General features: G+C 39.3%; 2 protein-coding genes across 14 annotated transcripts; both read right to left on the bottom strand.

The window, feature by feature from the left end:
* Window positions 1-93: 93 nt before the first annotated feature.
* LOC119197644 (zinc finger protein ZFAT-like) lies at window positions 94-10,981 on the bottom strand. Of its 4 annotated transcripts, XM_037454136.2 has the most exons (25): window positions 10,888-10,981; window positions 10,756-10,777; window positions 10,038-10,199; window positions 8,727-8,882; window positions 8,238-8,363; window positions 7,920-8,024; window positions 7,705-7,827; window positions 7,547-7,602; window positions 7,273-7,358; window positions 6,940-7,041; window positions 6,472-6,620; window positions 6,039-6,130; window positions 5,746-5,894; window positions 4,790-5,663; window positions 4,559-4,685; window positions 4,182-4,414; window positions 3,801-3,882; window positions 3,557-3,676; window positions 2,477-2,650; window positions 2,262-2,350; window positions 1,976-2,114; window positions 1,708-1,814; window positions 834-921; window positions 590-687; window positions 94-506 (listed from the first exon to the last, which is right to left on the bottom strand). In XM_037454136.2, the coding sequence occupies exons 2-25, from the start codon at window positions 10,772-10,774 to the stop codon at window positions 312-314; spliced, it is 3,651 nt and encodes a 1,216-aa protein (XP_037310033.1). In that variant the 5' UTR covers window positions 10,775-10,777; window positions 10,888-10,981; the 3' UTR covers window positions 94-311. The 4 variants fall into 4 exon arrangements, with proteins under 4 accessions (XP_037310033.1, XP_037310032.1, XP_037310031.1 ...); XM_037454135.2 differs by lacking the exons at window positions 10,756-10,777; window positions 10,888-10,981 and having other exon boundaries at window positions 6,940-7,038; window positions 10,038-10,478; XM_037454134.2 differs by lacking the exons at window positions 10,756-10,777; window positions 10,888-10,981 and having other exon boundaries at window positions 10,038-10,478.
* A 1,431-nt stretch (window positions 10,982-12,412) lies between these two features.
* Window positions 12,413-25,340, bottom strand: LOC119197921 (protein tyrosine phosphatase type IVA 3-like). Of its 10 annotated transcripts, XM_062565338.1 has the most exons (10): window positions 21,322-21,568; window positions 19,661-19,761; window positions 19,217-19,282; window positions 18,507-18,546; window positions 17,311-17,767; window positions 15,807-15,940; window positions 15,508-15,600; window positions 15,127-15,257; window positions 14,645-14,719; window positions 12,413-14,314 (listed from the first exon to the last, which is right to left on the bottom strand). In XM_062565338.1, the coding sequence occupies exons 6-10, from the start codon at window positions 15,912-15,914 to the stop codon at window positions 14,197-14,199; spliced, it is 525 nt and encodes a 174-aa protein (XP_062421322.1). In that variant the 5' UTR covers window positions 15,915-15,940; window positions 17,311-17,767; window positions 18,507-18,546; window positions 19,217-19,282; window positions 19,661-19,761; window positions 21,322-21,568; the 3' UTR covers window positions 12,413-14,196. The 10 variants fall into 10 exon arrangements, with proteins under 10 accessions (XP_062421322.1, XP_062421324.1, XP_062421323.1 ...); XM_062565340.1 differs by lacking the exons at window positions 19,661-19,761; window positions 21,322-21,568 and adding an exon at window positions 25,133-25,340; XM_062565339.1 differs by lacking the exons at window positions 19,661-19,761; window positions 21,322-21,568 and adding an exon at window positions 19,365-19,627.
* Between the last annotated feature and the right edge of the window lie 1,745 nt (window positions 25,341-27,085).

Here is a 27,085-nt window from a genome sequence, read left to right on the forward strand (position 1 = left end):
AAGCATTTTTTTGGTTTAGACTAATCAAGATTGCATTGTATTCAGACAGTAATCAAAAGTTTTTTCTTTCAGAAAATTGAGCCACTCCAGTGCATCGAGCAGTTCAGGACAAGCGTTTATTCAAATATAATCTTGCAAGTACAAAATATTGCATATAATCATACAAATTATTTAGTGACTGAAAAATAAATCTTATTAAGGAATTTCTCATTAAATCCTGAATACATTGTCCATTGGTACATTTTATATTACTACACTCTTGTAAACTCTGTCGACATGATGAATCAGCAGATGTTAAAAGGCAAGAATTACTAGTTGATTTCTACAGTGTGTTCCTGGACGTAGACGATATAGTGGTGAGTGTTGTCTCCCTGAGCGAGAACTGACAGAGCCTCCAGGCTCTCTGCGTCCTCCACAACCATCACTTGGTCACCACTTAGATCCCCGTCTGCATTCACCACCATCAGCTGGTTTGTGCACTCATCGTCCTCCTGCTCGCCAGCCACCTACATTTTCAGCCACAAGACAACATCAATATTTTGTTGTAACCACTTATGATTTCCCAAATATGCGAGGTGATGTTGTTTACCTGCTGTACAACGGTAACCGTCCCCGGAGCCATGGCGACCATTGAAGTGACGGCGTTGAGAGTCTCTGAATTGCATTCAGTGGTCTGCTGGATATCGACTAAACACAATAGACACATTTATTGTAATGTGTTAAACAGAAGATACTGTGTGCAAGCACTTTAATCATCTGCAAAGGAAAACATCTTTGGTCTGATGGTTCTTTCGTGTCTACTGTATGTTTAGCACTAGTGCTGTTGGGGTTACCGTTGTCCTGCAGGGATGCTACAGTTACTTCTGTCAGCTGCTCTTCGTCCTCCAAAGCCACAAACTGCGCCTCTACTGTCTCCCCAACCTGTATATTCATAAAGATTATGTATTATCCTGACAATAGTACATCTTTGATCAATAAAAAAAACACTTACATTTCATACTAAGATTGTCCAGATGGCAGTTTCTTTTCCGTCAGGGTTCATATCTCTGATTTTAGGGCAATAGTTTTTAAGGTTCTTAATAAAAATGATGATTATTAATCAGTAATTAATTATGCTTAATCCTGGCATGAATAATTATATCCTGTTGACTTACTATCTTAGTTTAACCCACTCAAATGAGCTGATTAGCACTAAAAACAAAGTACAGCTGAGGCTGAAACTTTTGCCTAAAGTTTGGTTGTAAAGCAGAATAATACACTAAGTACATGTTTGACCTGATGATGGTGCTAGAGGTAAAGTCAGGGTGTCACTGAAGTGAGAATCTGCCCTTTAGAGAGCATGAATCCACTGGGTGTACTCTGTACCACATCTTATGACAACACATCGACTAGATGTTGAAATCTGAATGCTCTAACCCTATAATGGAAAGAGTGAATAAGTTGATCCTGTGATAGTGCCAAATGGAAAAGTCAGGTGACCACCAAGGTCCTTACACTTGATCCTCTAGGGACCCTGAATGTGTGCATAAAATGTCATATCAATCTATCCAATAGCTATTTACATATTACAGTTTCTTTTAGTGGCAAACCAACCCACAGACTCACAGTTCAACATTGCCTGGCCCAGAGCAACATCTCTACCGTGGCTAAAAATAACCCAAAGGCTATTTTTACCATATGTAGTCTGATCATGTGTAAGCTCTTTACCTCCCAGGAACCTTCCACCACTTTTAGGCTGTGCTTGCGCTTCAGATGGCGGTTCAGCTCCCATTTGGTGCCATAAACAAACTCACATTCAGGACACTTCATACCACCTAAAGACAGACACACACACACACAAGCTATGTTACGTCGATATTATGTGTTGCCACAGGACATAAATTAATCCAAAATTAATCCATTTCTCTAGATTCTTGAGTTTTCACCACAATGCTAACTACATTTCAATATAGCAGAATGAGAGCAAATATCAGACCTTGCTGTTTCAGAGCATCAGGGTTGGGCAGTCCAGGTCCGACATTCTGATATTTCTGGGTTGGGTGTTTCATGTTGTAGTGCCGTTTTAAGGGACGAGCGATGTTACAAGAGTAGTGGCAGTGAGCACAGCGGAACGGCTAAATTCATAGACAAAAAGATAACTGCAATAAATAGAAGAATCCGTATGACCAGACTACATTTCATGTATGAATGGATCTTGTTGTCAAAACAATGATGTGACACCCTGAGTGAAACTGGGTTGGTGGCTGTGCGTTGATTCCGACCTTGTACTGAGCGTGTTGCTCCATGTGTCTGAGCAACGAAGGTTTGAAGACTGAGGTGAAGTCACACTCTGAGCATTTAAACCGCTTCCCTAAAAGAAACATTGAGTTGTCTTTATATTCATCGTCGCTTTGTACTTCCTTAAATCCTTCAAGTCAAGCAGAATCCATCAAATGTAACGTGGATAATAACAAATGTTATTACGTATAATACGTACCTTCATCAGAGTGGCTTAGCCTGTGGCTTTTGAGCGTGTTTTTAGATTTGAACTTTTTACCGCACAGGTCACAGAGGTGATGTCTCTCTGTGTTGTGTCGGTTCATGTGAGTCTTCAGGTTACTCCGACTGCGGCCTGCATAGTCACACATGTGGCAGACGAAGGGCTTCACACCTACACACACACAGACACACACAAGTGTGCACCAAAGGTTAATTACATGAGGCAGAAACCAAAAGCTGCAGAAGAGTATACAAGAGTGTGAAGAAATACAATGGTGTTTGGGGGATGTGTTGGACATGTACAATATTGATTGAAAGTGATTGGCTAACATCAGATACACCTCTTGATAATAAAGTTTAGTTTAATTGCAATGACGTTCTCTGGAGGTCATTAATATTACATAACATAAACAACAACAAAAATGAACTATAGAAAAGTTATTTTTGTGCCTTCAAAATCTAGTGTTGTATGAGCACAGCCAGCAGTGAGCTATGAAGTGTAGCTAAGTGACAAGGACAGAGTCAGAAACTGTTAAGAAAACAAAGCCAGATAAACTTGCTGAAAAATTTAATGAGCTGTTTTTTTTTTTAAGTTGCTTTGCTCACTTAAACCTTCATCAACACCTGTGCTGGAAAAATGCCTGCCAGCTTTCTCAGCTTCTGGACAGATTTAACTTCAAGGTAAACAGCTCATCAGGCTAAAGAAGTGTTTAAAAAGGGGGCCGAAAAAAAAAGTTATATACAAATAAAAGAAAACACATCACAGCTAACATAACTAGGTGTCATAATTTGTACGTTATGCCAGTTAATATATATATAATATAATAATCGCCATAATATCATAATTTAACATTCGAGTTGACCAAAAGGCCAATTTCCTTTCACAATGTCTGCAGTGTGTTTTGAGTCAGTCCATCTTCCTGGAAGGGAGCCAGGAGAAAGAGACAGATGGAACCTCAGATCACTTTGTAATGAGCAAAGTACCGTGCATGGTCATGCTCGGACCCATATGTGATTCTACGCTCATGTGTTGGGTGCGTGTGTGTGTCTTTGTGTTAAAAGAGGAGGAACATCACACCTTGATGGAACCAGATGTGCCGCTGAAAGTCACTGCTGTTCTTTAAGAAGTAGGAGTCACAGTAGGGGCACTTCTCTGCCCGCTGAACCATCAGTCCCTTTCCCTGCATCGGCAGCGTTTCTGTCCACACACACGCATGCAAACACAAACGCACAAAATGTGGTGGATAACCCTTTTCTATAACAAAGATAAAACGTTAATAGATTAAGATAAAAGTGACGCACAGTATATGTATATTTATTACCAGGGTGGGATGCTTTGATGTGCTGCTTAAGTCTTCGCTGGGAATAACTCTTCTGGCAGACAGGACAAGTCACAGACTGCCCCTGTATTCAGCAATGGGATAAAGACATTAGGACAAATCTCACCAAAATAAATCAATAGTTAATTTTGGAACACCTCAAAGGATAGATGGGTCCAAAGGGAAAGATATCTCAATCAGGGTTTCACAATGAAGGGTAGTTTTCATTAACTAAATTATTCCAATAATTATACCAATTCAAAAAGCTGCTTTGAGTGTTCCATTCTGCAAATACATTACACAGAACTGCTGATCAACTCAAATATTGATTTAAACACAAAAATGAAAAGTGTGAAGCTTTAAATCCAGGTGAAGGCTGGTTACCTGCTCCTGATGTGTCTTCAGGTGGTCCTGAAGTTTGTACTTGTCAGGTGTGGTGTATTGACAGGCGGGATGTGAACAAGGCAGCAGCAAACCGCTGTGCTTCTGGATCAGGTGGCGCTTCAAAGAGCTCTTGGTGATGGACGAGTAGCTACACTTTGAACAGTAATGCGAGTGCTCCTTGGTGTGCGTGCGTACATGGGCATTATAGTGGACTTTGTACCAGAACAGTTTACCTGTGCAAAAAAAAGGACACTATTGAACACTCAAGCCGGAAAGTAATCAGTAACAATAATGTTAAATAAAAATGAAATGAATGAATAGAATAACTGGACAAAACCAGATTAGCCTTTCGAAGTGAGTTGCATCATCTTCCTCACCACAGTATTGACATTCCAGTTCCCCATAAATTTTCCTGAGTCGCTGGAAAGACTCCATATTGAGCGGAGTCTTCTGAAGTGATGAGATCACCTTCTGGAACGCACTCTGTTGGAAAGCATCCGTCACCTACCGGCGAGAAAAAAAGAGAACATGTCAGACCTCCAGAAATATATTACTTAAATAAATACTTTATGCAAATAACCGCTATTCAGTCCCAGCTAATAACTTACACCTTCTGAAAGTGTTTGACCATTTTCCCCTGAAGGGGTTGGTGTGTTCTCATCAGATGGGTTTGTGTTTTCCTGATTGCTATTCTCTAACAGAGGTGTGTGACGGCTCTCTGCTGCATGTGTATCATCTGCAGTTGAAGGGGTGCCCGTGTCGGCCGTGTTGTCCTGGGACTTTTCGGCAGCAGTTTCTTCATCCTTTTGGTCAGAGGGAGTTGTGCTTCCTGTAGAAACAGCTTGATGGAGCCCATCTTGGGAACCTTGCTGTTCACTTCCGTTTTCCATTTCTCCTTCTTTCCCCGGCACTTTTTCTGCTCTTTCAACCGGAGATTCAGCTTCTTCCTCATCTTGCTCCAGGCCTTTGCCTGCTGCCACCTTCAGCCTCTCCACTTTCCCATCGCAACACTCGTCCACTCCGACACCATTCTGTGTGGCCTCCTCCGTCATCCTCTCATCTTCACCCTCCTGCTCTATCCTTGGCCATCCTCCCTTCATCCCTTTCCCTGTTTCTTCCCTCTCATCTTCCCCCCACATTCCTCCTCCTGGCTGCACCAGGTAGTAGCTGATGTTGATGCAGTCTGTGAAGGCCTGCTCCTGGTCGAACGCTTGGTGAGACTCTTTCAAATGACTCCTCAGTCTCTGGGAGCTGACAAACTTGCCGTCACACACACAGCACATGTAAAGGAAGAGGTGCTTCCTGACGTGAGCAGCGAGGGTGGCCATCTTCGTTGAAGCATGATCACAGATGAGGCAGGCGAAGGGAGGCCGGGGGCCGTGGACCAACAGGTGACGCTCCCTCTCCAGCAGGTTCTTAAAGCGCCGGTTACAGGTGGGACAGTGGTAGAGGAGCTGCCTGAGGCCCTGACGAGTCTTCAACCTGAACAAAATGAAGACATTAGAAGTGTGCCTGGTAGTAGATAGGGAATCATGTCAAATCATGTAGATGATTTAGATCAAACCTTAGTTGTTGGTAGCTCTGGTGTATAGCAGGGTCTTTCATGTTATGTCTCTTCTCAATGTGTTTCAGCAAGTTCTTTACATCAGAGTATTTTTTCTCACAGAAGCTGCAGTGCTGCTTCACCTTCAGATGGACTCGCTCTATGTGCACCTGCATGAAACACAGATTTACTGCTGAATTGATCCATATAGATGTTGAATCACATTGTCATAAATCCAACATGTTATTACATATTACAAATTATAACAAGTATATCACAGTGTAATTTTGTTTTTCAATCAGTAATAAAAGCACCTTGAGGTGTCCTGGGCTGAGGCAGTTGAAAGGACAGTGCTGACAGCTGAACTTCTCTCCTGTGTGCTTCCTCAGGTGGACACTGAGGTTGGCTTTGAAGAAGGTGCAGAAGGTAAGTCGCCTACATTTATTTTCAGCAGCAGTTACCAATCTCTGCTATATGTTCTACAAATACTTATCCTTCCAATAAATTGGTGTTAATTGTTTAAAATAAAAGAAGCTCTGCTTTCGACTGGATTCTAGTGGTACTTTTTCCATTCTTCCAACAAATATTTGCATAACCTTATCCTGCCAGTACTTTAAGACAACAACAATATATGCCATTAAAATAATTGTTACGATACAATCTTTTTTTGCTTTAACTCATAATCAAGCTGTAATTTAAGTTGGACAGTTTCATTTGGAACAGTTTCTCCAGTGAGCTTAGATTTACCTTTAATGGCTGATGCGTAGTCACAGTGTGGACACTGAAAAGGTTTCTCCTGGGTGTGTGTCCTGAGGTGGGCCATCAGTGAGTGTCTGAATTTAAAGATCTTGTTACAGAACTCACAGGAAAAAATCTTCAACTGGCTCTGAAGTAAACTGGGAGACAGAGAATAACAATATGACATTTACCAGTTGACCAATATCATTGTAGTTGCTGCTGTCGCATTGGATATTGTTGATATCGCTTATCAAATAGAGAAACATATTCACGGTGCACAGAGAAAACATTAAAAATATGTTAACAGACCAAATAATTTAGAACTTGGGCAAAAAAGTTCAATCACTCTTTTGTGATAGATTTTTAGATCAGAACTGGATTTGTTTACTGGATTTAGCATCCAGCTACACTTAACCCACAAATCTACAATCAAAACCCAAACAATGTTACATTCAACACAAAATACTCCTACGGTACTTTGTAGCATCTTGCTTGATAGAATATTCCTGGAAGCCTCTGTTGGCTGCTGCTGCTGTTGTTGTTGTTCTTGGTATTGTTGTGGACAAAGGGATCACACTGCTGACAGGAGATAACATTAGTCTATCACACTACTACATCAGACTACTACAAGGAAAAACTTGCAGGGGATTTCTTTTTAATGTAAACCTTTATTTAACCATGAAAGTCCCATTGAGACAAAAAATCTCTTTTAAGGTAGACATGGCCAAGAAAGGCAGCAACACAGATCTCATGACCATTGATTATGTATTATTTTGGAAACATTAAGATCGACATTTTCCATTGTGTTACCTTGGCTCCTGATCTGTTTCAGGGTTACCCTCGCAGATTGTGGCTTCACTTGCAAGGTCTTGTGACTGACTCTGCAAAACTGCAGACTGGCGAAAAAGCAAATTTATGATGTAATATTGATGTTAATGGATCAATTCAAATCAAAATCTATTTGGTGGAAACCGCTCAAAGGTGAGATAGAGGCATGAATCTCAGCCTAAAACCAAACTGACTGTGAGTGGTAAGTGAGTAATACATGTCATTATTTAGGTGAATCTTTCGGTGTATTCCTTACCTGAGGTTGGATGGTCTCTTCTGAACTTTCATCAACTGGTACCATTTTAGAAACACCTGTTGAATTAAAGATTTCTTATCTTTTATAAGATTTATTTCTTATAAAAACGTAAAGCTCGCTTTAGCATAAAAACTACCATAAAGGTCAACAAGACAAACCTGGAAGTGTTTCATCTTCTGTGAGAACAACACTGAAGACCGACATTTTGTTTACCGTTGTCGGACCTCCTTCTTTAGAGGTGCGGCGTCGACTGGTTCTCACGGGTTTGAAGCTGCCAAAGCCTACAAGCAGAGAAAAACAAAGGGTCAGACAGAGACAATTAAGTGTCCCTCCTGATAATAATTCTTTTTTTAAGAAACCAACTTAATTGAACCTTTTTTTCTCACGGGTCCTGGTTTTACTGGGCTTTGGAGTGGATCCGCTCCCTTAGGGTCCAGACTCCCACAACCATCCATTCCTGCTCCACCACAGGGGCTTCCTGTAAATAATTATTTTATCTATTAACCAGAATCTTCTGCATTGGCAAGTACAACAAATGTTTGGGAAATTATATTCTTCTGTTCTCTTTTCCGACATATGTAGTTTAACACAGAGGTATTTAATCATTGTTCATATCAAAAAGGTTCCTTCCAAACAAATCCAACTCCATCTTTGGAACACTTTGCTATTGCTAATTTGCTACACTATTCACCATTATCCTCTTCGTCTTCCTCATCCTCTTCTCTTATGCATATGTGTTTCCGTATCTGTCGTCTATTGCTGAACGAGCGATGGCAGTCTCTACATTCAAGCCCCTGTATCCTGTCATGGCTTTTACCTAGCAGAGGGGAAAAAACAAGGGGAAGAAAGTCAGAATAGTTAAAGTGGGAAACACAGTTTGTGTTGCAGAATTACAAAATCACAAACAAAAGGTAATTTAATTTCAAAGAAAAAACTCTTTAAATGCTTACACAATCATTTATTTAATGTTAGGAAAAGTTAACTTATCAACCAGTTGCAGTATGGAACCGTATAAAGCAGCAAGGTGATATTTATCCATTTCATCATTTTTGTCGTTTATCTACTTGAATACACTAACTCTAAAAATATGAACTAAGCAAGCAGGTTCTCTTGTGCAGAGTGTACATATTATTCTGCATTAAAAAAATAAATTTGGGAAATGTATAAATGGCAAAATTACCAGTTTGTGCTGAGCTACATTGTTCATCTCCCTTCTCCTTTTCTTTGTCTCTTTGAACATCAGACTGGGTAGATTCAGCCTGGCTCTTTATCAAATCAGTGCGCAATTTCTTTTTCGAGCCTTTCGGTCGTCCTCGTTTTCGTTTCACTGGTCTCTCTGTGAACCAACCAGGAGAACAGATAAGAATATAACACCGGGAGATTTTAATTTGAAAAGCCCCACTAGGAAACCAAAACAAACAAGATTATCCTACTTACACTTAGCCTTATACAGTTTACCTCTTGTGTCATATATCTCATCGCAGAAACATTCAACCAACTCAAAGATTTTAAAGATTTATCAGTTAAACATTTTTTCAAAGAGCAAGATTCTGCTACCAATGGCCTAAAGTGGAGATGAAACATAATGAAGCATTTAGGAACTCTATATTGATCATTCATTTGCTTCAGCATATAGTAAACCCCACCCATGAAGGTATTGAAGTTGATTGAAATTATCAGAAAGACAAAGGATCTTCATCCTCCCGATTTTCCTCTCTCGCTGAGAGAGATTATTTCATCACATCTGAAGGGCCATCAGTATAAAAAGATTTCCAAAAAATGTGATATTCCAAGTGACACCATTGGGATAATTATAGGAAAGTAAAAACATGTGGAACAGCTGCAAACATGCCTGTGTCCAGCATATGTCTGGCGTGCAAAAGGCCAGGCTTATGACGAGAGAAATACCCTCTGAATTTGGGTGATGGTGGGTCATTGATGATGTGGGGCTGCTTTAATGCACCAGGAACTAGCTTTTCTTGATTTTGTACCTGGCATCATGGATTCTCAGAAATATCAGACCATTTAAAGAGAAACTTTATGTTGACAAAATAAAGCTTGGTGATCATTTTGAATTTGCAGCAAGAAACGTTTCGGTACTAAACTGAAACATTTGTTATTTTTAAAAGCTAAAGGCCAACAAAGTAGAAGTTGAGTACTACTGCATATGTGTTAAAGTTTACATTTGAACTTCAAATTCAACTTTTGTTGTCAAAATAACCATATAAATCAATAGATATTTTTGTTTAAAAGTGGTTTTGTCATTTATTCTCATCAACATGACTTTTAATGTCTTTTTAGAGGAGAGGATGGAATATTTCTGATTGCAAATTACCTAAAATTGACTTCCATAAATGCCAGTCCAACAATATTACAAGAGCACTGAATTTAAATGCATGGTACAAGACTGCTCAAATGTATTGATGTAAGTTGGCTGTTTTTTTGTGTACATATATCTTGATCATTTTTGGCATTGACGCGAGAGTGTTACCTGCAGACGGGTCCACGGGCTCTGCTGCGAGGGGCCGCAGAGCGACGATGATCTCATCCGGAGGCTGCTGCTGCTCGCTGTGCACTGCGGAGCAGTGGGACAGCAACTGGGCGCGACTTGGAGAGAAGAGGTGGCAGAGCCGACACATGAACACGGCACCAGCTGGGAGACATGGAGAAGAAAGGTGGCAGGGAGAAACGTGCAGAGTAATTATGAGAGAGCGATTGGATCGGCATGCTTTGAAGCGACACATGAAATTGTTGCCGAGCAATTATACCCCATTTACTCATTCAAATAAAAGTATGTAAGTTGTTGAAGCTCCTGTTTGCCAGTTTTCTAAAATATGTTTCATCAAAAGAACCAATTAAAATATAGGTCAGCGTTGGTAATGTGCTATACTTTAATGTGTTTATTTTAAAAAGATGTCGATGATCTCGCGTTGCAACGAGAATGCCATCAGTGTCCACATAACGGTCAAATTACACTTTGTGAGCATACGTTAGCTATCGACCACGACAAACCCCCTTTGTAGACGACTCTATTTTAGACAGAAAACCTGTAAATAATCGCCACCGTGAGAATAAAGTTTAAAAAAACCTCTGAAAACCCGCACACGTTAAATAGTTAAAGTTAAAAACACCCGTTTATTTTTATTTGGCACCGACTGACATGAAGACCCAACAGACATATTCGAGTTAAAACAAGACAAAATCCTCACCCGCTTTTTGATCCTCCATTCTCTAGCGTCAAAACCACAGGGAAAAGCGAATTAATCGATTGATCAGAGACATCATAGAGTCAAACATATTATTTGAATTCAGATTTTAGAGCTTAATGTTATATTACGCACATTGAAATTTCTGTCGAATCTGCCACAGGAGTCCTTCCAACCAGCGGAAGTGGCCAGGACTACGTGATACTGCAGCACCACCTGCGGCAGGAGGACTGTACGGCGCTTGATGAACTGCTAGTAACACTGGTTAACACATTTTGGCCAAAGTTATCATTCAATAAAAGAAAGAAAGTTAAGCTAATTGATTTTTATCAAAAGACAAATAATAGATATGACATACTTTTGCAGTTTATAGAATACCTTCTATTAAGATTTCTTATTATATTCTTTTCAAAACCTGGCTAGTGTAGAAATGCAAAAAAGCCTCTAGGTTGTTACTAGAGATGAGCGAGTACAGCATTATCTGTATCTGTATCTGTTGAACCATATGAATTATCTGTATCCGTATCCGTACTCGGACTGGGCGGGGCCTAACCCGAAAATGGGCGGGGCCTAACCCGAAAGTAGGAAGGATTTACCCCGTAAATTGTCGGGTTAAGCCTTTCTGCGGTTAAAACAGAATTCCTTCTTAATTCTTATCACTGATGATCATGAGAGAGAGGGGAAGTGTGTGTGTGGCTTAATTTGTAATATTAATATTTAGTTATTCAACACAACTAGTCAACGTCAGACACTGAGTGCGTGAAGAGAGCCAGCAGACGGTAAAAAAAACTGATGAGAGAGAGAGAGAGAGGGAGAGAGACAGAGAGAGAGAGGGAGAGAGACAGAGAAAGAGAGAGGGAGAGAGGTCAGTGCGTGAAGTAAAAAAAAACTGGTTAGAGCCGACTGAAAAAAAAAACTCGACAGGCAGAGACGCAACGCGAGTCGCATTCTTAAGCACCATGTCTTAACAAGCCCCACGTTTACCTGAACTCTACTAGTTAAGAACAACAAACCGAAGTAAAAAAAATAAAGGCGAAGAAATCGTTTAAATTTATCGGGAAAGACCCGCGAACCCTGAGGGAGGGAGAGAGGAGTTATGTGTATGTGTGAGCCGAGCGGGACACAGCAACACAAACAGTATGTATGTAGGGGAGGGGCGCTGTGACTACCAGCCAATCACAGAACGCAGACACAGACAGCTACCCAATGAGGACTTTTATTCAATCCGAGCACAGATATTGACTCGTATTACTCGTATAATACTCGTACTCGGCAAAAGTGCTTTATCCGTATCCGGCTCATCTCTAGTTGTTACCAAAGTCAGTTGAACCACTTGTAAACATATAGTTAGATCACCACAATGGACAGGTAATGATTGCACACTCAGAGACACACAAGTAAAAATACACTTTAATGAGTTACAGACATTCAGGGAATGTAATACTAGGAATGCATTTTTTGTGTTTTAATGCAACATCTAACGTTAATGTGTTTCTGCCACAAGCAACATGGAACTGAAATAATTTGATTAAGTAGGAATGTATTTGCCTTTTCCTGAATAGTCATGATAATTTCTAGCAGAATTAAACTCGATAATACTGCAAAACAGGGATCATATCGGCCTCATTAAACGGGAATTAAATACCTACTGAAATATATGGACAGTAACAAACCCTTTATTAAACAGTGCAATCATTTACAAACATACAGACATTTACAGTAATTGTTTTATACATAAAAAGTTTCAGCTCCGGCCAGTCCCAACGATTAACAATGGCTCAAGGCTACAAACACACACGCATTGTAAAATGAACACACGCACACAAGTGAACTGCAGCCAATCTGTTAAACTTTCAGGTAACGATGGAACATTATCTTTCCTCTCTGCTTCTTTTCTTCAATTATTAACCCCCTGGTTAAGTTTCTTTCTTACAAATTATTGTTGAAATGATGGTTCATGATATCAGATGATGAGGAGACTATCACAATCAATTGACTAATCCATAAAAGGTGTATGCTCCATCGTAGGCAAAGACTGAATCCATTGGTTACACACCTAATTCAGGATCAATACAATTGAATAAAAACCACCGTACAAGAAAATATGTGCAATATTCCGGAACCTAGTCTAAATGATGCCCAGCATTATTAGTGATATGGTTTTACCCATACATCATCTGTGGATTAATAATGAGACTGAATCTTTAATGGAGGATCCATTTAAAATTACCCCCTGACAATAAAAGATTAAAAAAGAATATATAACTGCGATAATATCAATTCCTCTAAAACTTTTTGTATTTAACAAATTAGAATGTTTAACCCTGACTTTTAGGAGAATAAAATCGATAACTTATTTAATATTATTTATAATATTATTTACAACTAGCTTCCATCCCCCCGTATGTGTAATGGGTCATTACAGGTGAACTATTAAGATTTCATTTTTTAATAACGCATATGTACTTTAAACCTTACTTCAAATCAGCTGCTTCTGACAAAGATGTTTCCTTTTGCAGGTGTCAGCAAACAGAGCATAATATAATGCACACAGATATGTAAACACATAACAAAAGCACAATGAACTAATGCCGAAACTGTAGCAAAACCAAATAGAGGCTTTATGTCTACCAAATTTCTTCATTTAGCACTTTTAAACTAGATTTTAATTTTGTCTGTATCCAAATGGCATACAATTCTGGCATTGAAATGAGCTCTTATATCTGCAGTCACACTGAGAAAAGACACCAACAGGAATAATGTAAAATAAAGTATACAGAATCTTAGAGAAATCATTTACATTCTTTCTCAATAAAAACACTGAGCTACTTAACTGATTTTAATCCTGTCTTTCTGTGTGTTAGGATTTTAACTCTTTGTTAGTGTTTTTCACACATAAAACAATTAAAAAAGAAACAAACAAGGAAATACTGCATGTTTTTTCATACTTTGATCATGGTGAAGTTTAAATGTATTGAATATCAGTACAAAATATTAAAATTCAATGGTATTTTTTCAAAATATACGGTTTGATTTAAGGTTTTGAAGGCCATAGTATTAAATCAACTACACCAAATCTGTTTCGAGGAGGACCCTAAGGACTTGTTTTATGAAAACAATCCCCAAAACATCTTTGTGTATTTTGTGTCAATTACAAAAAGTAATATTTATTTTATTTTGTTTCCCCCTCCCATCTTTTCCATCACTTTTTTCTAAAATATACCTCTCAAATCTTGAATATATTGTGACGAAAACCTTCCAATAAATGAATATCGAGATCATCACAAACAAGGGAACAAAGATGGGTTCTTTTAAAACTGGGGCCAGTCAAGCCTGTAGACCGAAATAATTATTTTTGACGGTGACACAAGGCTTCTATGGTTTCCTGAGAGCATTTGTCGAGTACCACAAGATATCTGTTTGTTTGTTTGTGAATGTGTGCGTTCACATTGTGCAACATTTGTTCTTTTGTGCATGAGAGTCTTTAAACCGGAGTCTGTGCTTGGATCGATATTTCTCCAGGTAGGTTAGCTGTTTACTGTTGATGGCTCCACGGCGCTTCCTGAGACACACACAAAGACACACAATGTATGATGGAAGTCATTGGTATAACCCTTCTTGATATCCTCTTATTTCATCATCCAGATCTGGATAAAATTATCTCTTCAGTGTGCGTCCCTGTTTGCCATTGTAGTCTTCTTTGAAATCACCAACAATTGACAGAAAATTTCAATTTCAACTTGATACATTTGTGGTTGTGGTTTTTAATAATCAATGTAAGGCACTTAACTTATTACCAAAATCTCTATATACATCACAATCCATATAACAATTTTTGTGTTTAATACGGTGTATTTGTTCAATATTTGTCTTTTTTGCATGATGAACTCACTGTCTGATGAGTTGAATAGCATCTTCATACTTCATCCCACTCTCTATCAGAGCCAGGGCAACCAGCACTGGAGCCCTGTATGCATGCAGAAACACACAAACTCATGCAGATTCACCTCCATGTCTATTGCAACTGCTGTAATTATTTGCATCTTTAAAAAGCTTTGGTCAGGCCGTATGATAGATCGGTCCGCTACTGTAAACTACAATCTGTGTGTGTGTGCAAGTGTCCAACACGTGCTAGAAAGATCAAAATCTAAAGCTGAAGACTTCTGAATTTAGTATCCAATTGTGTTGTTGTGTACAGTATTGTTATATATATATATTGGGGAAAAAACATAATGTGACTGTAATCCCTCTGGTCTGACCTAGTTTTACCAGAAACTTTCTCTACTTAATCCCCATTGAGCAGTGTTTTTTTGTTCAAATACGAACCAAAAAAAAAATCAAATAATGCTTTTCTTTTCTTGGAGGGTCTCTCACCTCCCGAGCCCAGCCACGCAGTGAACTGCCACGCAGCATCCTGGCTCCTCCTGGAACTTCTTTTTCAGAAGACTCAGCCAATCATCCACCAGCTTCACCGGGGGCGGGGCTCCATCATCAAACGGCCAATCCTTAAAGAAAGGGAAACTGTTATAGTACTTATGGCACATTGTGCTTTTGGTTATGTCACACTTAGAATGTGTGTGTGTGTGTGTGTGTGTGTGTGTGTGTGTGTGTGAGAGAGTGCTTTTTCCTGTAAGCATGTTCCTGAGGGTGTGTACGTGTTTATGTTCACAAACCCACAGGTGCTTTACCAACTTCCATGTATAGTGTGACATTCAAAGAGTACAGTATGATGTGTTATGGCCAGCTCACGCTCACCACCACAGTGATGCCGTCTTTCTCCAGCGGTGTTTTGTCATAGGTGGTATCACAGACGCGCACAACTGTGGTAGCTCCAAAGCGCTTCAGGTCCTGAAAGTGTCAAAGGCGGCCGGACATCATTTTCTCAACTTTGATAAAATACATAGATCAATTAAATAATGTTCTCTTTGTTTCAGTTTGCATGTTATTCAAAGGAAAACATGCAGTATATACACATGAGGTATGTGTATGTAATCTTTCTCAAGCTCTTCGGTGTACTGATGGGAGTTTGTAAACACGCAGACATGTTCTTTTACCTCTATGAAGGAGCTGAGTGTGCTGTCTGTGGGGTTGTGTGTGATGAGGAATCTCATGTTCTTGTGGCACAGTTCAACCGGAGCTGGACGGTTCATGTTGGCCTGCATGACCTTTGATATCGCAGGTTGACCTCCTTTTAATGTTGGGGAGAAATGTACAGTTTATTTCCAAGAATTTAACATTTCAGATATCTGAGACACATATTTAAGATCCTTAGATATTTGCTCAACAAAACAAAAACATGACACCATGTTAAGTTTTCCCCAGAAGGTAGAGTTTAACTTGAGCAGGTGTAAATAATGAAATTATTGATGGCTGATTTCCATTATTGAAAATGTTTCATATGCAACTAAACCCGTTACAAAATCCTGTGACCTTTCACAAGGTTACATATTTACAGGACTTATGTTAGTCTAATTAAGTGTGTAGAGTGAAAACGAGTACATCTAGAAAAGGGACAGTGCTCAAAGACGAATGCAATACTCCACCCCAGGTGTTTTCCCTCATTTGCTTGATTATACTCACCTAAAAACTTATGGGTGGGTGGGTGGTTTGAGACTGAATAGGATTGGCTTTTGTGCACACCTGTAATGTTGTCTCATTTAACAGCAGCCATTGTTACATATGATTGCAGATTAAAAACAGGTGGAGTTTAGTAACATTAATTACATCCTATAGGTCCATAAATGTGGACCAGGGTACTGGTATTGTGCTGGATCACTGGAAAGACTCGCTAAATATAGCCGGACTATTAACCATTTGATCAATTACCCCTGTTGACCCTGCTTTCCCATTTAAAACTGGCTGCTGTGAAAGGGGCCTCTTCGTACATTTAGTTTAGACCTCACATTTTTCTCAACATACATCTGCCTAATTTCAACTTGTTTTAATCAGTCAGAATAATTCAAAAACCCTGTGTAGGTTTGCAAAGAGAAATTTATGTTTATCCTTATATTTTTCTGTTAGTTTTGGACTGTACAGTAATACTACATTGTTCTAATGAATTTAAACAAAAACCAAAAATGAGACCAAATTATAAGTGTCTCTTTGGGACTGGCATTTTGATTATTATAAAAGGGATGTGAGGGTATTTCGGGATACAATTGTAATGTCAATCCTCTTAATCTGACATTTCTGAACAGACTTTACTTTTTTACTATTCACTTTTCATGCAATGAACAAATAAATAAACTAAGAAAGCGATGACTTTGACGCCCGGCTCAAGTAACACCCAAGAACACAAGAGAACCCACCCTGTGTGTGTGTGCGCGCGCACGCTTTTTCAATGCAATTTTTTACAAGAGAAAGACATGAAATAATGAAAGCATTCTTGTAAAAAAAAAAAAATCTTAGAGTTTAGCTCACACTTAAAAAAACTGAAGAACTGACTGACACTGAATCCCACAAGCAAGTCAGAACAACTCTCTAATATGTAGGAGTTAAAAAGTGGGTGTATCACCATATGCAGTAAAGCTCAGGTGACCAGTTAACTCTCACATTTACCTCCAGCTAATATCAGGTCTTCAGGTGATTCTGGACTTTGTGTCTCCTGGTGAACTTCTGGTTGGGATACTTTTTTTTAAATCCTTTTATCCTAAGTTTTTCTCAATTCCGAGGTTGTCTTGGATACAATTACTACTCCATCAGTTCCTCCTCAGTCCAGGATGCTACAGTGTCTCTCTTTTTTTATCGCTCTGATTGTCACTGCTTCGGCCTTTCTCTCTTTCGCTCTTTGTCCCTCAGTAGTTCTCTCTGTCCTTCTCTCTCCAGTGAGCTTCCAGTGTCGAGGCTCCACGCGTTACCCCATGGACTGGCTGGTTCACAGGGGTAAGGGCTGATGGTCTTTCAGGTTTCAGGGCCGCAGGATTGCATGATGCAGCTTCATCCCAGGTAGCCTCTAAAGGTGTTGGGCGTGGCAGTAGTCACCACTCCGCCGCACAAACTCCATCAACCAGCGGTTCTAAATGAGGAAACAAACAAACAAAATTGGACTTTCAGAAATGGAAAGTAGCTGTTTGGCTGATGCAAAGATAATCCCACACACATATACAGATTTGAAAGCTCAATAAACACATTTATAGCATTAGTTGAACAGGAAGAAATTAAATTGACTGATTCTTAATTCTATTAGCCAAATATAGAGACCACTTTGCATCAATTTAAGAATGCTGATATTTACAAGTTTTCTAATTCGGCCTTGCTTTAACATGAACAATGATGATCATTGATGAGTAAACTGTTTGGAGTAACTGAATGATGTACAAAAGTGGTTCTACTTGCATGAAATAGACAAGAAAACCGGGAAACGGATTACAAATGCATCATGAGCCAGAAAATAATCTAATAAATGATGTCGCTCACAAAATATGGTTAATTTTATTACATTAGCCTGCAAAATATCAACCAAATCAAAGTAGTATGGACACTGCTTGGAATTACAAATGCAGTTTCTTGAATACTCTACTTGATAAGAAATAATTTAACAATAAAACCTATTGAAATGATTTTCTCTCAACCCTGGAAATGAAAAACAAATGCTAATTATCTACTTACTCATGTTCCCAAATATTTCGACAACAAGTGAAAGGTCAGCGGTACTTTGGGTAATCCATCCTCAACTCTCCGTCTCAGCTCGGACAATACACTTACCTCGCACACACAATTAGGCACACACCCTTTATAATCACATGCCGACTTACACTTCCAGGAGAGTTCAGTCTTTTCCAGGTTGTTGACTATCTATAATTAGGAAATTTATCCTGTTACCACTTATCAGGATGGACGTCATTCATTTTACATCCATATCATTAGAAGTGTAGATACAACTACTTTAATAAATATGCCATTAATGTTTTAAAAGTATCATAAAATACAAGCACAACCAAATAAAACTGAGACAGAATAAAGCTAAAATCTTGCACGGACACAGACGAGACAAAGCATTGAATTCACTGAAACTAAGAGACAGACAAGGAATTTAAAAAAAGTTCCAAAACATCTAAGCACACTACATATTTAATACTGACTCTTCACAAGTAGTGTAGATATTTTAGGCACTAATCTGACATCTAAAGCTGAGTGACTTATCATACAAAAATCATATTAAAGCATAAAGGAGCAATTAAAACTGAGGCAGAGCTCCTCTTTTACCTCAGAGCTCAGTTTAGTTTATAAAAACAAGTGCGTTGCCAGGTGGTCGCCTGACTGCCTGGATGTTTCCGTGTCACAAGTTGGACCCAAAGAAGTTAAAAATGGATCTCAATTTTATTTTAGAGCCTTGTTAGGTTGCCAAACCTTTCCACAGTCCGTGCGATGTGAAACACGGTAATCTTACAGGTTAGAAGTAAAGACAACAACAATGCAGGTTAGTAGTAGCCTCAAATAGGATCAATCCTGTCTACACATTCACCTCTGTGTCTGTCTAGTCAACAGCTACAGTGGAGGTTTTCTGCAGCAGCTCCAATGACAAGTCGCTCTAAAAAAAAAAAAGAGGATGTGCTGAATGCCTAAATTTAGGTTCTTTTCTTAAGCGGTAAACATACAGTCTTCCCTCCTACCTCAGTGGACAAGTGCCGAACAGAAACATCCACAAACCACAGTTAGACCTGCAAAAGCATGCAGTAATCCTTCAACAGAGGTAGTGCTGACCTACAACCAGCTGAATGCCTGTTATAGTAAACCCCAGTGTAGACACAGAAGACCGGCAGCTGTATTTATAGCTGTATCTATACCAGCAGTTTTTGTGGAAGAAACAGTACACAATGCTAGTTTAGCCCTGTCTTCTCACTTTCTCTGGCAGTGAAAAATGTGATCACTGTATCTAGTAACATATCTATATAGTGATTGTCCTTACCTGCTATTCAATGTCATCTCAAACCCCTGGCTGAATATCGGTTCTTCTGCCTCTTTGTCACAGAAAAGTCGATCGGTCTTAGTCTGTTCTGCCTCTGGAAGCTGAAATGTCTGGCAGTCAACGGGCAGAAAAGGAAGTCTTTGTGCAACAACCTGTTGCAATGCCTCACTGTATCATCGAGTTCTCCCCGCGCCTCCCGGCCTCTCGGTATCCACTGCAATGTCTCTACTGTACGTGTCGGCTCGTGGCTCTACCTCGCTGTAGCATTGCAGCACTCTTCTGGACTGAGAATCTGCTGTGAGCTCATCTAATCAGGCTGAGCAGCCATCTGACCCTGACAGCCCTGTCACTACCAGAACACTCTACAGTTAATGCTCTTAGAGGGAGAGTGGAGGAGCCTAACTCCCCCCTCCTCGTGCTCTTCATCCACTCGACTTTGTTCCCCCCTCCTCTCTTCCAGGGTAAAGACAAGGTGCTGTCTTCACCCTCTCTCTCCTCTCCTATACCTTCCTATAGGCCCGGCGCATACAGGGCTAGGTCAAAGAGGTGCGTGGGCTCACATTCAGTACAGTGCACAGTAACAATCACAGAGCAGTGATTTCAGTTCATGTTTCGCACAACATCAAGTAAAATAACTTGTGAAGGATGAGGTCCAATGGATTGTTCCTGCCATGACACGTCTGCCCGGACCTTCTCTTGTTTTCCCTTCCTCCGTCCTTCCCCCTCTCCCTCCCTGCACCAACTAAAAATAGACTGTCCTACCAGACAGATTGGACAAGTAAAACCTTTGAGTACCCGTTCATGGAATTGACTTTCTCCTTAGCTTAACAATAGTCTCATGTGTATTTGTGCTCCTAAAGCCAAACTACAGCGTGAAACTACAACTGCTGTTTTCTCAGTGAATCAGTAGGTTTGTGTAAAGAATGAATAAAAAGGACAAATTGCAGGAAAATATATTTCTAAACCGACATCATTAAAGCAGGCATCCTAAAAATCCATGCGGATTTTAACATTTTGTTTCCCCAATTTGTTGAAAGGTTTATGGTATGGATATTGGAATGCAGAGTCACAAGGAAGCCATACGCCAAGACTTCTTAAAGCAGAACGAGTCGGGGCCTCAACTCACTATCAATCACTCTGAAGAGACCCACACACAGACCTCGAACTCCTTCCAATAGATAAAACAACTTGAAACACACTGTAAGTACAACAACAACCTGGAAACAACAATTTCCATGATTTCACGTTCAATTTGGAGCGTTCAAGATCGCTTATTGCGTAAGTGATTGTCTGTACGTATACATTCTCTAACTTCTTACTCACCTTTTCTTTCAACATTTTCTTTCTGTATTGTCATTGATAAAACAGCCAAAAGTAATGATTAGCAGGTTTTCAAAAACAAAGTGACTGCGACAGATTAGAACCTTCAGAGCAAAGAACAAGATGTCAAAAGAGAGCTGACTCGTTTGCCCTCTAAACATAGAGGTGAATATGGCTTCTTCCCACATTGGACATACACGTGTATTTTACACCTTATAAAGCACAGGCTGATCACCTGATTGTAAACATAGTCAAGAGCAAAAGGAACAAGGGCATGGGATGCAACAAAACATTTCAGTGAGACATTGCAATATGCTTCTGAGATTAAAAAGACAATTTACCTTGTAAATACAACCTGGGTTATTGAGGCTGGCTGCCTGTATTAATACGTTTTTTTTTTTTTTTAAACGGGCTAGAAAGGGGCTCTTAGTAACACGCTGTCAGAACGCAGGTGCAAGGGCAAGGAGGGAGGACTCAGACGCGGAGAAATGAAAAAATAAAAGGACTTTAATAGTCAAAAACTCAAAATCAAAATCAAAAAAGACCGGAAGGAGGCGAAAACAAAACAGGGACCTGGACTTCGAAAACACAAACAGACTTACTTTGACAAGACACAGAACGTCGACATGTAATGACGCCACACAAGACAAGAGACTCACAGTGCTTAAATACACAAGGGAGGTGCAGGTGATTGGACACAGGTGGAAACGATCAGGCACGGCAGACAATCACAGGGGAAGACAGGACAAGGCAGGAAGTGAAGTTACCCAGGGACACAAGAGACATTGAACTACAAAATAAAACAAGACAAGAACGCAAACCGTGACACACGCACACAAACATGACATCATCGTGTCGATGTAATATACGTGAACATTTCATTCTTCAATAACACGTTATATTCTTGAAGTTGGATTGCGCCTTTATCAAATTCTTATATGTTTTACGTAATAAAGTTATTTTCCGCAGCGTTTATATGTAAGTTAAGTAGTAAATGGACACCTTTCTCCGGACCACTTTGATGTCAGTTTGCTTTAAATGCTTTTGAATCAAATATAAGCCCAAATACTGCAAAGACATCTCCCCTCTGTCCAGTTGTTGTAAGTGCACATACTCTCACTTTTAAGGCTTCATCTATCTGATCCTCTTGGGGAGGAGTCAGCTCCAGTGGGACCATCTGTTTTGATACTACCAACAGCATTGCACTGGCCTAAACAGGGTCGCTGCAATGTTTTCTGGAAATGTGAGCTGACACCCTGTAAGTCAACGCTCAGCTGGCTGTCTTGTGCTTTCGACAGAAGAGCCCAAAGAACATTTGGGGTGCCGGCTTTGGCGTCATGAAAGCAATGGTCTTCCTTTTACCTCGGCTTCCATGAAATGTTACGGAAGTCTTCCAGTCTTGTTTTAATGATCAAAAGTTCCTAATGGTGACCACGATGGTTGTTATGAATTATTATGCTAACAATCACCTACCAGATTTGGACTACAGCAGAAAAATATGAAAAGTATGGATAATTTATTACCTTGTTCTGTCATATCAAACCTTCAAGTGTGTGTGTGTGTGTCTGTGTATTTAAGTAATACTTTTATTTTAAAAGATGAAATATTGTGAAATTGCTCAAATAAAATAAAAACAACACAGCTGCAAAAGTTTAAGAGGTTTGCTGATGGAAAATTGTCAATAGTGTAAAAACAACAGTGTATGACTACACTCAGAGATGGGCTGAATTTATATTATATATATTTGAATCACGTATTTTAATTACTTTTGTCATTTTTATTTGATAGGGCCAGTAAAAACGTAATTTGTAACAAAATACTCAAAATACTTTTTTCCACAAATCAAAAAACTGTTTATGAGTTCAGTCTTCAGATCTTCAAGTTCAACGGATTGTCTGTCAAGGTAAATATTTTATCTGAGACAGATTTCAACTGGCTTGATGTATAATTTATGTCTCGGTCTGGCTACATAGCTTAATGTGACGGTAATAATATCAAGTAATCTTGGCCAGTGCATAGCCAGTGTTTACCTTATCAGTAGAGCAGCTAGCTATAGGAAGAGGCAGATGGAGAGCTGGTATGTTCATGATAAGCTTATCAAGAGAGATCTGTCCATCTTATCTAACACTGTATTACAAGTGCTGTATCTTCTCAATGTGAATGTCATAATGCCGCATAATTTACTGGTTGATAATATAGTTTGCAGTTTAGGCTATACAGCCAGATTATGACAGTAGATGCCCATTTGTGTTGCTTTTACTGATGTAGATGTTGAAAATTGTGCTAGTTTAACTGATTTATATTCTTGAGATTATTAAATATATAGCAATGCACCATGTTACTGTATTTAAATCCATCATATGTCTGCAACTTTGCTGTTCTGTGAGAACCGCGTAGTCTGTCAACTGTGCCTGAGCTAAGAAAAACTGGCCTGTTTTCAGATTTGTGATGATTCATTCATCTACTGACCCCAAGACCCACTGAGCCTTTAAAAAGTTTATTTATATGAAATTAGTAGGAGAATAATAATTACTCACTAAGGGAACATTTCATCCTTCAGTTCATCATCATCATTTTTTGTTTTAATTTCACTGGACAGTTAGTAGCTAAACAAGTCAGGCAAATTTGGTGCTGTGGAAAGTATAACATTTTTCTATAGAGTTGTATAGAGTTGCAAAGGTCTCTATAATAAAGGACACTGTTACACTCCAACACACATAGCAAGTATTTAGAGTTGATGATCCCTTATTTGTTATACGTCTTATTATCCATCCATCTTTAAACTTCAGTTTATGGTCAATCTTTGTTTATAAAAACCATGTAGTGACTTCTGACTTGTATAGGTATTTCTATATAATTCACTCCTGAATCAATGACTGATGGATGGTTAAACCATGTTAAAGGACACAATCACGCAGTGCAACCCCTCCCCCGGACTAGTTTGTAATTATGTCCCTCAGGCGCACTACTCATGCAGCAGTGTGAAATACTATGTAATCCCCGGAGCAACTTAGAAGAAACTGGATATGAAAAAGGGTTTCTACTAACCGTTTAATATTCATACTGTAAGCTGCCATTTCATGTTTCACACATATGGAGTGCTTAAATAGGCAGCACGGCAGACTGTGGGGTAGAAAACCAGCACCACCCTGCTTGTTTGATCATATTTCAGGGGCTTCCTGTTTTGAGCCACACTTTATTTTTTGTAGAACTAGATTACTAAACAAATGATTATTGTATGCCAGTGTTACCTATACAGCTTTCCAGTTTACAATGAGTGCAGGTTGCAGTTAATTTGGAGGGATGTTATGTTGCATGTTTTATAATATGATACAGGATATTCAGATAAAATGTAATGCAGTACAGTGCCAATAGATGCATGACTTGTATTATTTAAAGCAGTGGTTCCTTACGAGCCGGAACCCCAAGAGGAAGTAAAATTACTTTCAAGGGTTACAAGCAGATAACCAAGATAGGAAAACAGACTTTACATTTACTTATATTTATGTATGTATCTGTATGTTTTAGGCTAACCTAAAACTAAAACAAATTAAAACACAAAAGGTTGATTTTCACCTTACTTTTAATTTAAAAAGTAATTGTGTCAAAGTGTTAAGGCTTCACTCCCCAGCAACATATCTACTGTACTTAAAAATCTTTTTCTAGCCTGGCCATAACACATCATACTGTACTCTTTGAATGTCACACTATACATGGAAGTTGGTAAAGCACCTGTGGGTTTGTGCACATAAACACGTACACACCCTCAGGAACATGCTTACAGGAAAAAGCACTCTCACACACACACACACACACGCACACACACACACACACACACACACACACACACACATTCTGGTTCAGAGGAAAATCCAATACATAATAATAACACACAAGAACAACAAACACACACACACACAGACAAGCACGTGGCGGGCGGCACCAGCTGCTGTGTGTATAATTAGAGTTTTTGAAAGCTGAGAGTCGGACAGCAGGACATTCACCTGCAGACTGAAGAGTTACCATGACAACCAGCTGTCAGCTTGAAAATACAACTTTACTGTGCCAGCAATGTTATACATGTATGTCTCAGTAAGCCTTCAGCACTAAAGATCAGGAAGAAAAAAAACAGACATAGTGTAAGATACGTACCGTCACGCAGCATGGTGTTACAGAAGCAGTAATTACTCTTCCCCAAGACAGAATATCCAAAACACATGTGCAACAGGTTATACCGAATGTTCCGAATGATACATGGGAGTCAAGGATCACTTCACCACATGCTGATGATTCTGGCCTTTAAAAGTCAATTTCCATCTCACCGTCCAATCCTTCTGTTTTCAAATAGACACTCCCACACAGACTTCAAAACAAACAAAGTAAAGCTCCAAGTGACTTCCCTCAATATCTCATTGAACATATTTAACGGAAACTTTGTCATTCACGTACATAGTGCCAAGTAAAAATAACTTTTGATAACAGCCATTTCAAAAACAAGGTTTGTCAGGTAAAAAACATAGCTTGGTGTTGATATGGAGAGACTCCTATACATGCTGCCAGTTGACACGCTACATCAAGAAAGTCAAACCCTATCCCCATCTAGTGGCAATAACACACAGGTGCAGCATGTGCGACTAGCAACGCTGTCTGACACCGTAATATCTGTAGATCAACCAAACCCTATAGATGTGTTCATATGGCCATTTTACGACGGTGGGGATTGTAAAACTACAGATACTCACAAATCCTGCTGAGCACTGAGATAGTTCATGCTGGCTCACTGCTCACATGACCATGTCATGAAATGTTTGTGTTCTCTTCATTTTCATGTCTCTTTGCAATAGGGAACGCAATAATCCGTTGAAAAGATTATAAAGTGCAGTGGCCAATGGTGCAATAGGATAGATGACCAAAGTTTACTTAGGGTCAGGATGATGTTAAAATGGCTTTGAACTGACGTGAGTAAGAGCCATCTGCTGTCTTGTGCTCTTCAGCCACCACTAAATGGATTAAACCTTCTGCACACTCAGCTCTCCGGGGAGTATTTTGTGTGCCAGTGACAATTGCTAAATGAGTAACTAAATAACCCTGCTGCATGCCGACGGTCATGATGATGTGAAGGAATCCGTGTTTTATGCAGGCCAGGGCCACCTGACTAGAGGATAGCGCTAATTCCCACCAGTCACCTACGTAATGAACCATTAACCAGTCATACTGCCCCTCCAATTTCACTGTTGTTGTTGTTTTCTATGTTTAAGTTATGTTTTTACATACTTATATATTTGTATTTATATCTCTATTGTATAAATGTTAAATTAATATCTTCACCTGTTTAATGTTTTGTGTTTTTTAAATATTTTTCTTGTTTATTTGTAAAGAGAAACTGTATGTACAGTATGTTGAGAGTAAGGAAAAAGACAAATGCACACGTAAGCAAACATGGTCAATAAAGCTGATTCTGATTCATTTTCCCACCGTGGTTTTGGTGAAGCTAACCCCAAAACATTTGACCTGCCATCACAAGGGATACACCGTTGCATTTAGAAGTAATTTGACTACCTTGGAGAATGTAAACCAATATGTAGATATGTGTTTAATCTACCCACAAGAAACATATTTAAATACAGCTCTAAACTTAACTAATGAATAATCAGCGCCCCTTTATTCTTAGTAAACTTTTATAAAACAGCAGCCAATGGGTGAGATATTTTGATAAAGACGTAACTGTAAGGAATGTCATCCAGGTGTTATGTTGTGCAACACCCTGGGTCTCATAAAAATAAAGTTTAGGATCCACAAAAAAGGTTTGCGTTCAATAAAGGGAATACACGATGCCGTATTAATTTAGATTTATAAAACTTTTTATACCTGCACAATTTACTTTTATAAATACCAAATCAACCTGTGTGCAGTTGTTTCAGCCTCATATTCCATCTTCAGCTTTCCCGCATTCAACCATAACAAAAAGAACGCAAAGAACTTTGTGAATGTTGGGGATCCGAGATGAGCTGTCAGTGGCTCTTTGCCGGTGAAACTACCGAGAGGAGGAACACTTGTGGCTAATTCTTCCATTTATGCTTTCCCAGCAGTGTCAGATATATCTGC

Source organism: Pungitius pungitius, chromosome 11 (genome assembly GCF_949316345.1).
Source record: "Pungitius pungitius chromosome 11, fPunPun2.1, whole genome shotgun sequence".
Taxonomy (NCBI): Eukaryota; Metazoa; Chordata; class Actinopteri; order Perciformes; family Gasterosteidae; genus Pungitius; species Pungitius pungitius.

Excerpts from the sequence above, each read along its gene's own strand:
- LOC119197644 (XM_037454134.2), bottom strand. The coding sequence starts at position 10,290 with ATGTGTCGCTTCAAAGCATGCCGATCCAATCGCTCTCTCATAATTACT. Across the intron at positions 8,025-8,237 it reads GGAAGACGAAGAGGATAATG|GAAGCCCCTGTGGTGGAGCA; the intron begins GTGAATAGTGTA and ends AATTATTTACAG. Across the intron at positions 4,415-4,558 it reads ACTGGAATGTCAATACTGTG|GTAAACTGTTCTGGTACAAA; the intron begins GTGAGGAAGATG and ends TTTTTTGCACAG.
- LOC119197921 (XM_037454631.2), bottom strand. The coding sequence starts at position 15,914 with ATGCAGGCCAACATGAACCGTCCAGCTCCGGTTGAACTGTGCCACAAG. Across the intron at positions 15,258-15,507 it reads AAGACGGCATCACTGTGGTG|GATTGGCCGTTTGATGATGG; the intron begins GTGAGCGTGAGC and ends CCTTTCTTTAAG. Across the intron at positions 14,720-15,126 it reads TGCGTGGCTGGGCTCGGGAG|GGCTCCAGTGCTGGTTGCCC; the intron begins GTGAGAGACCCT and ends GCATGCATACAG.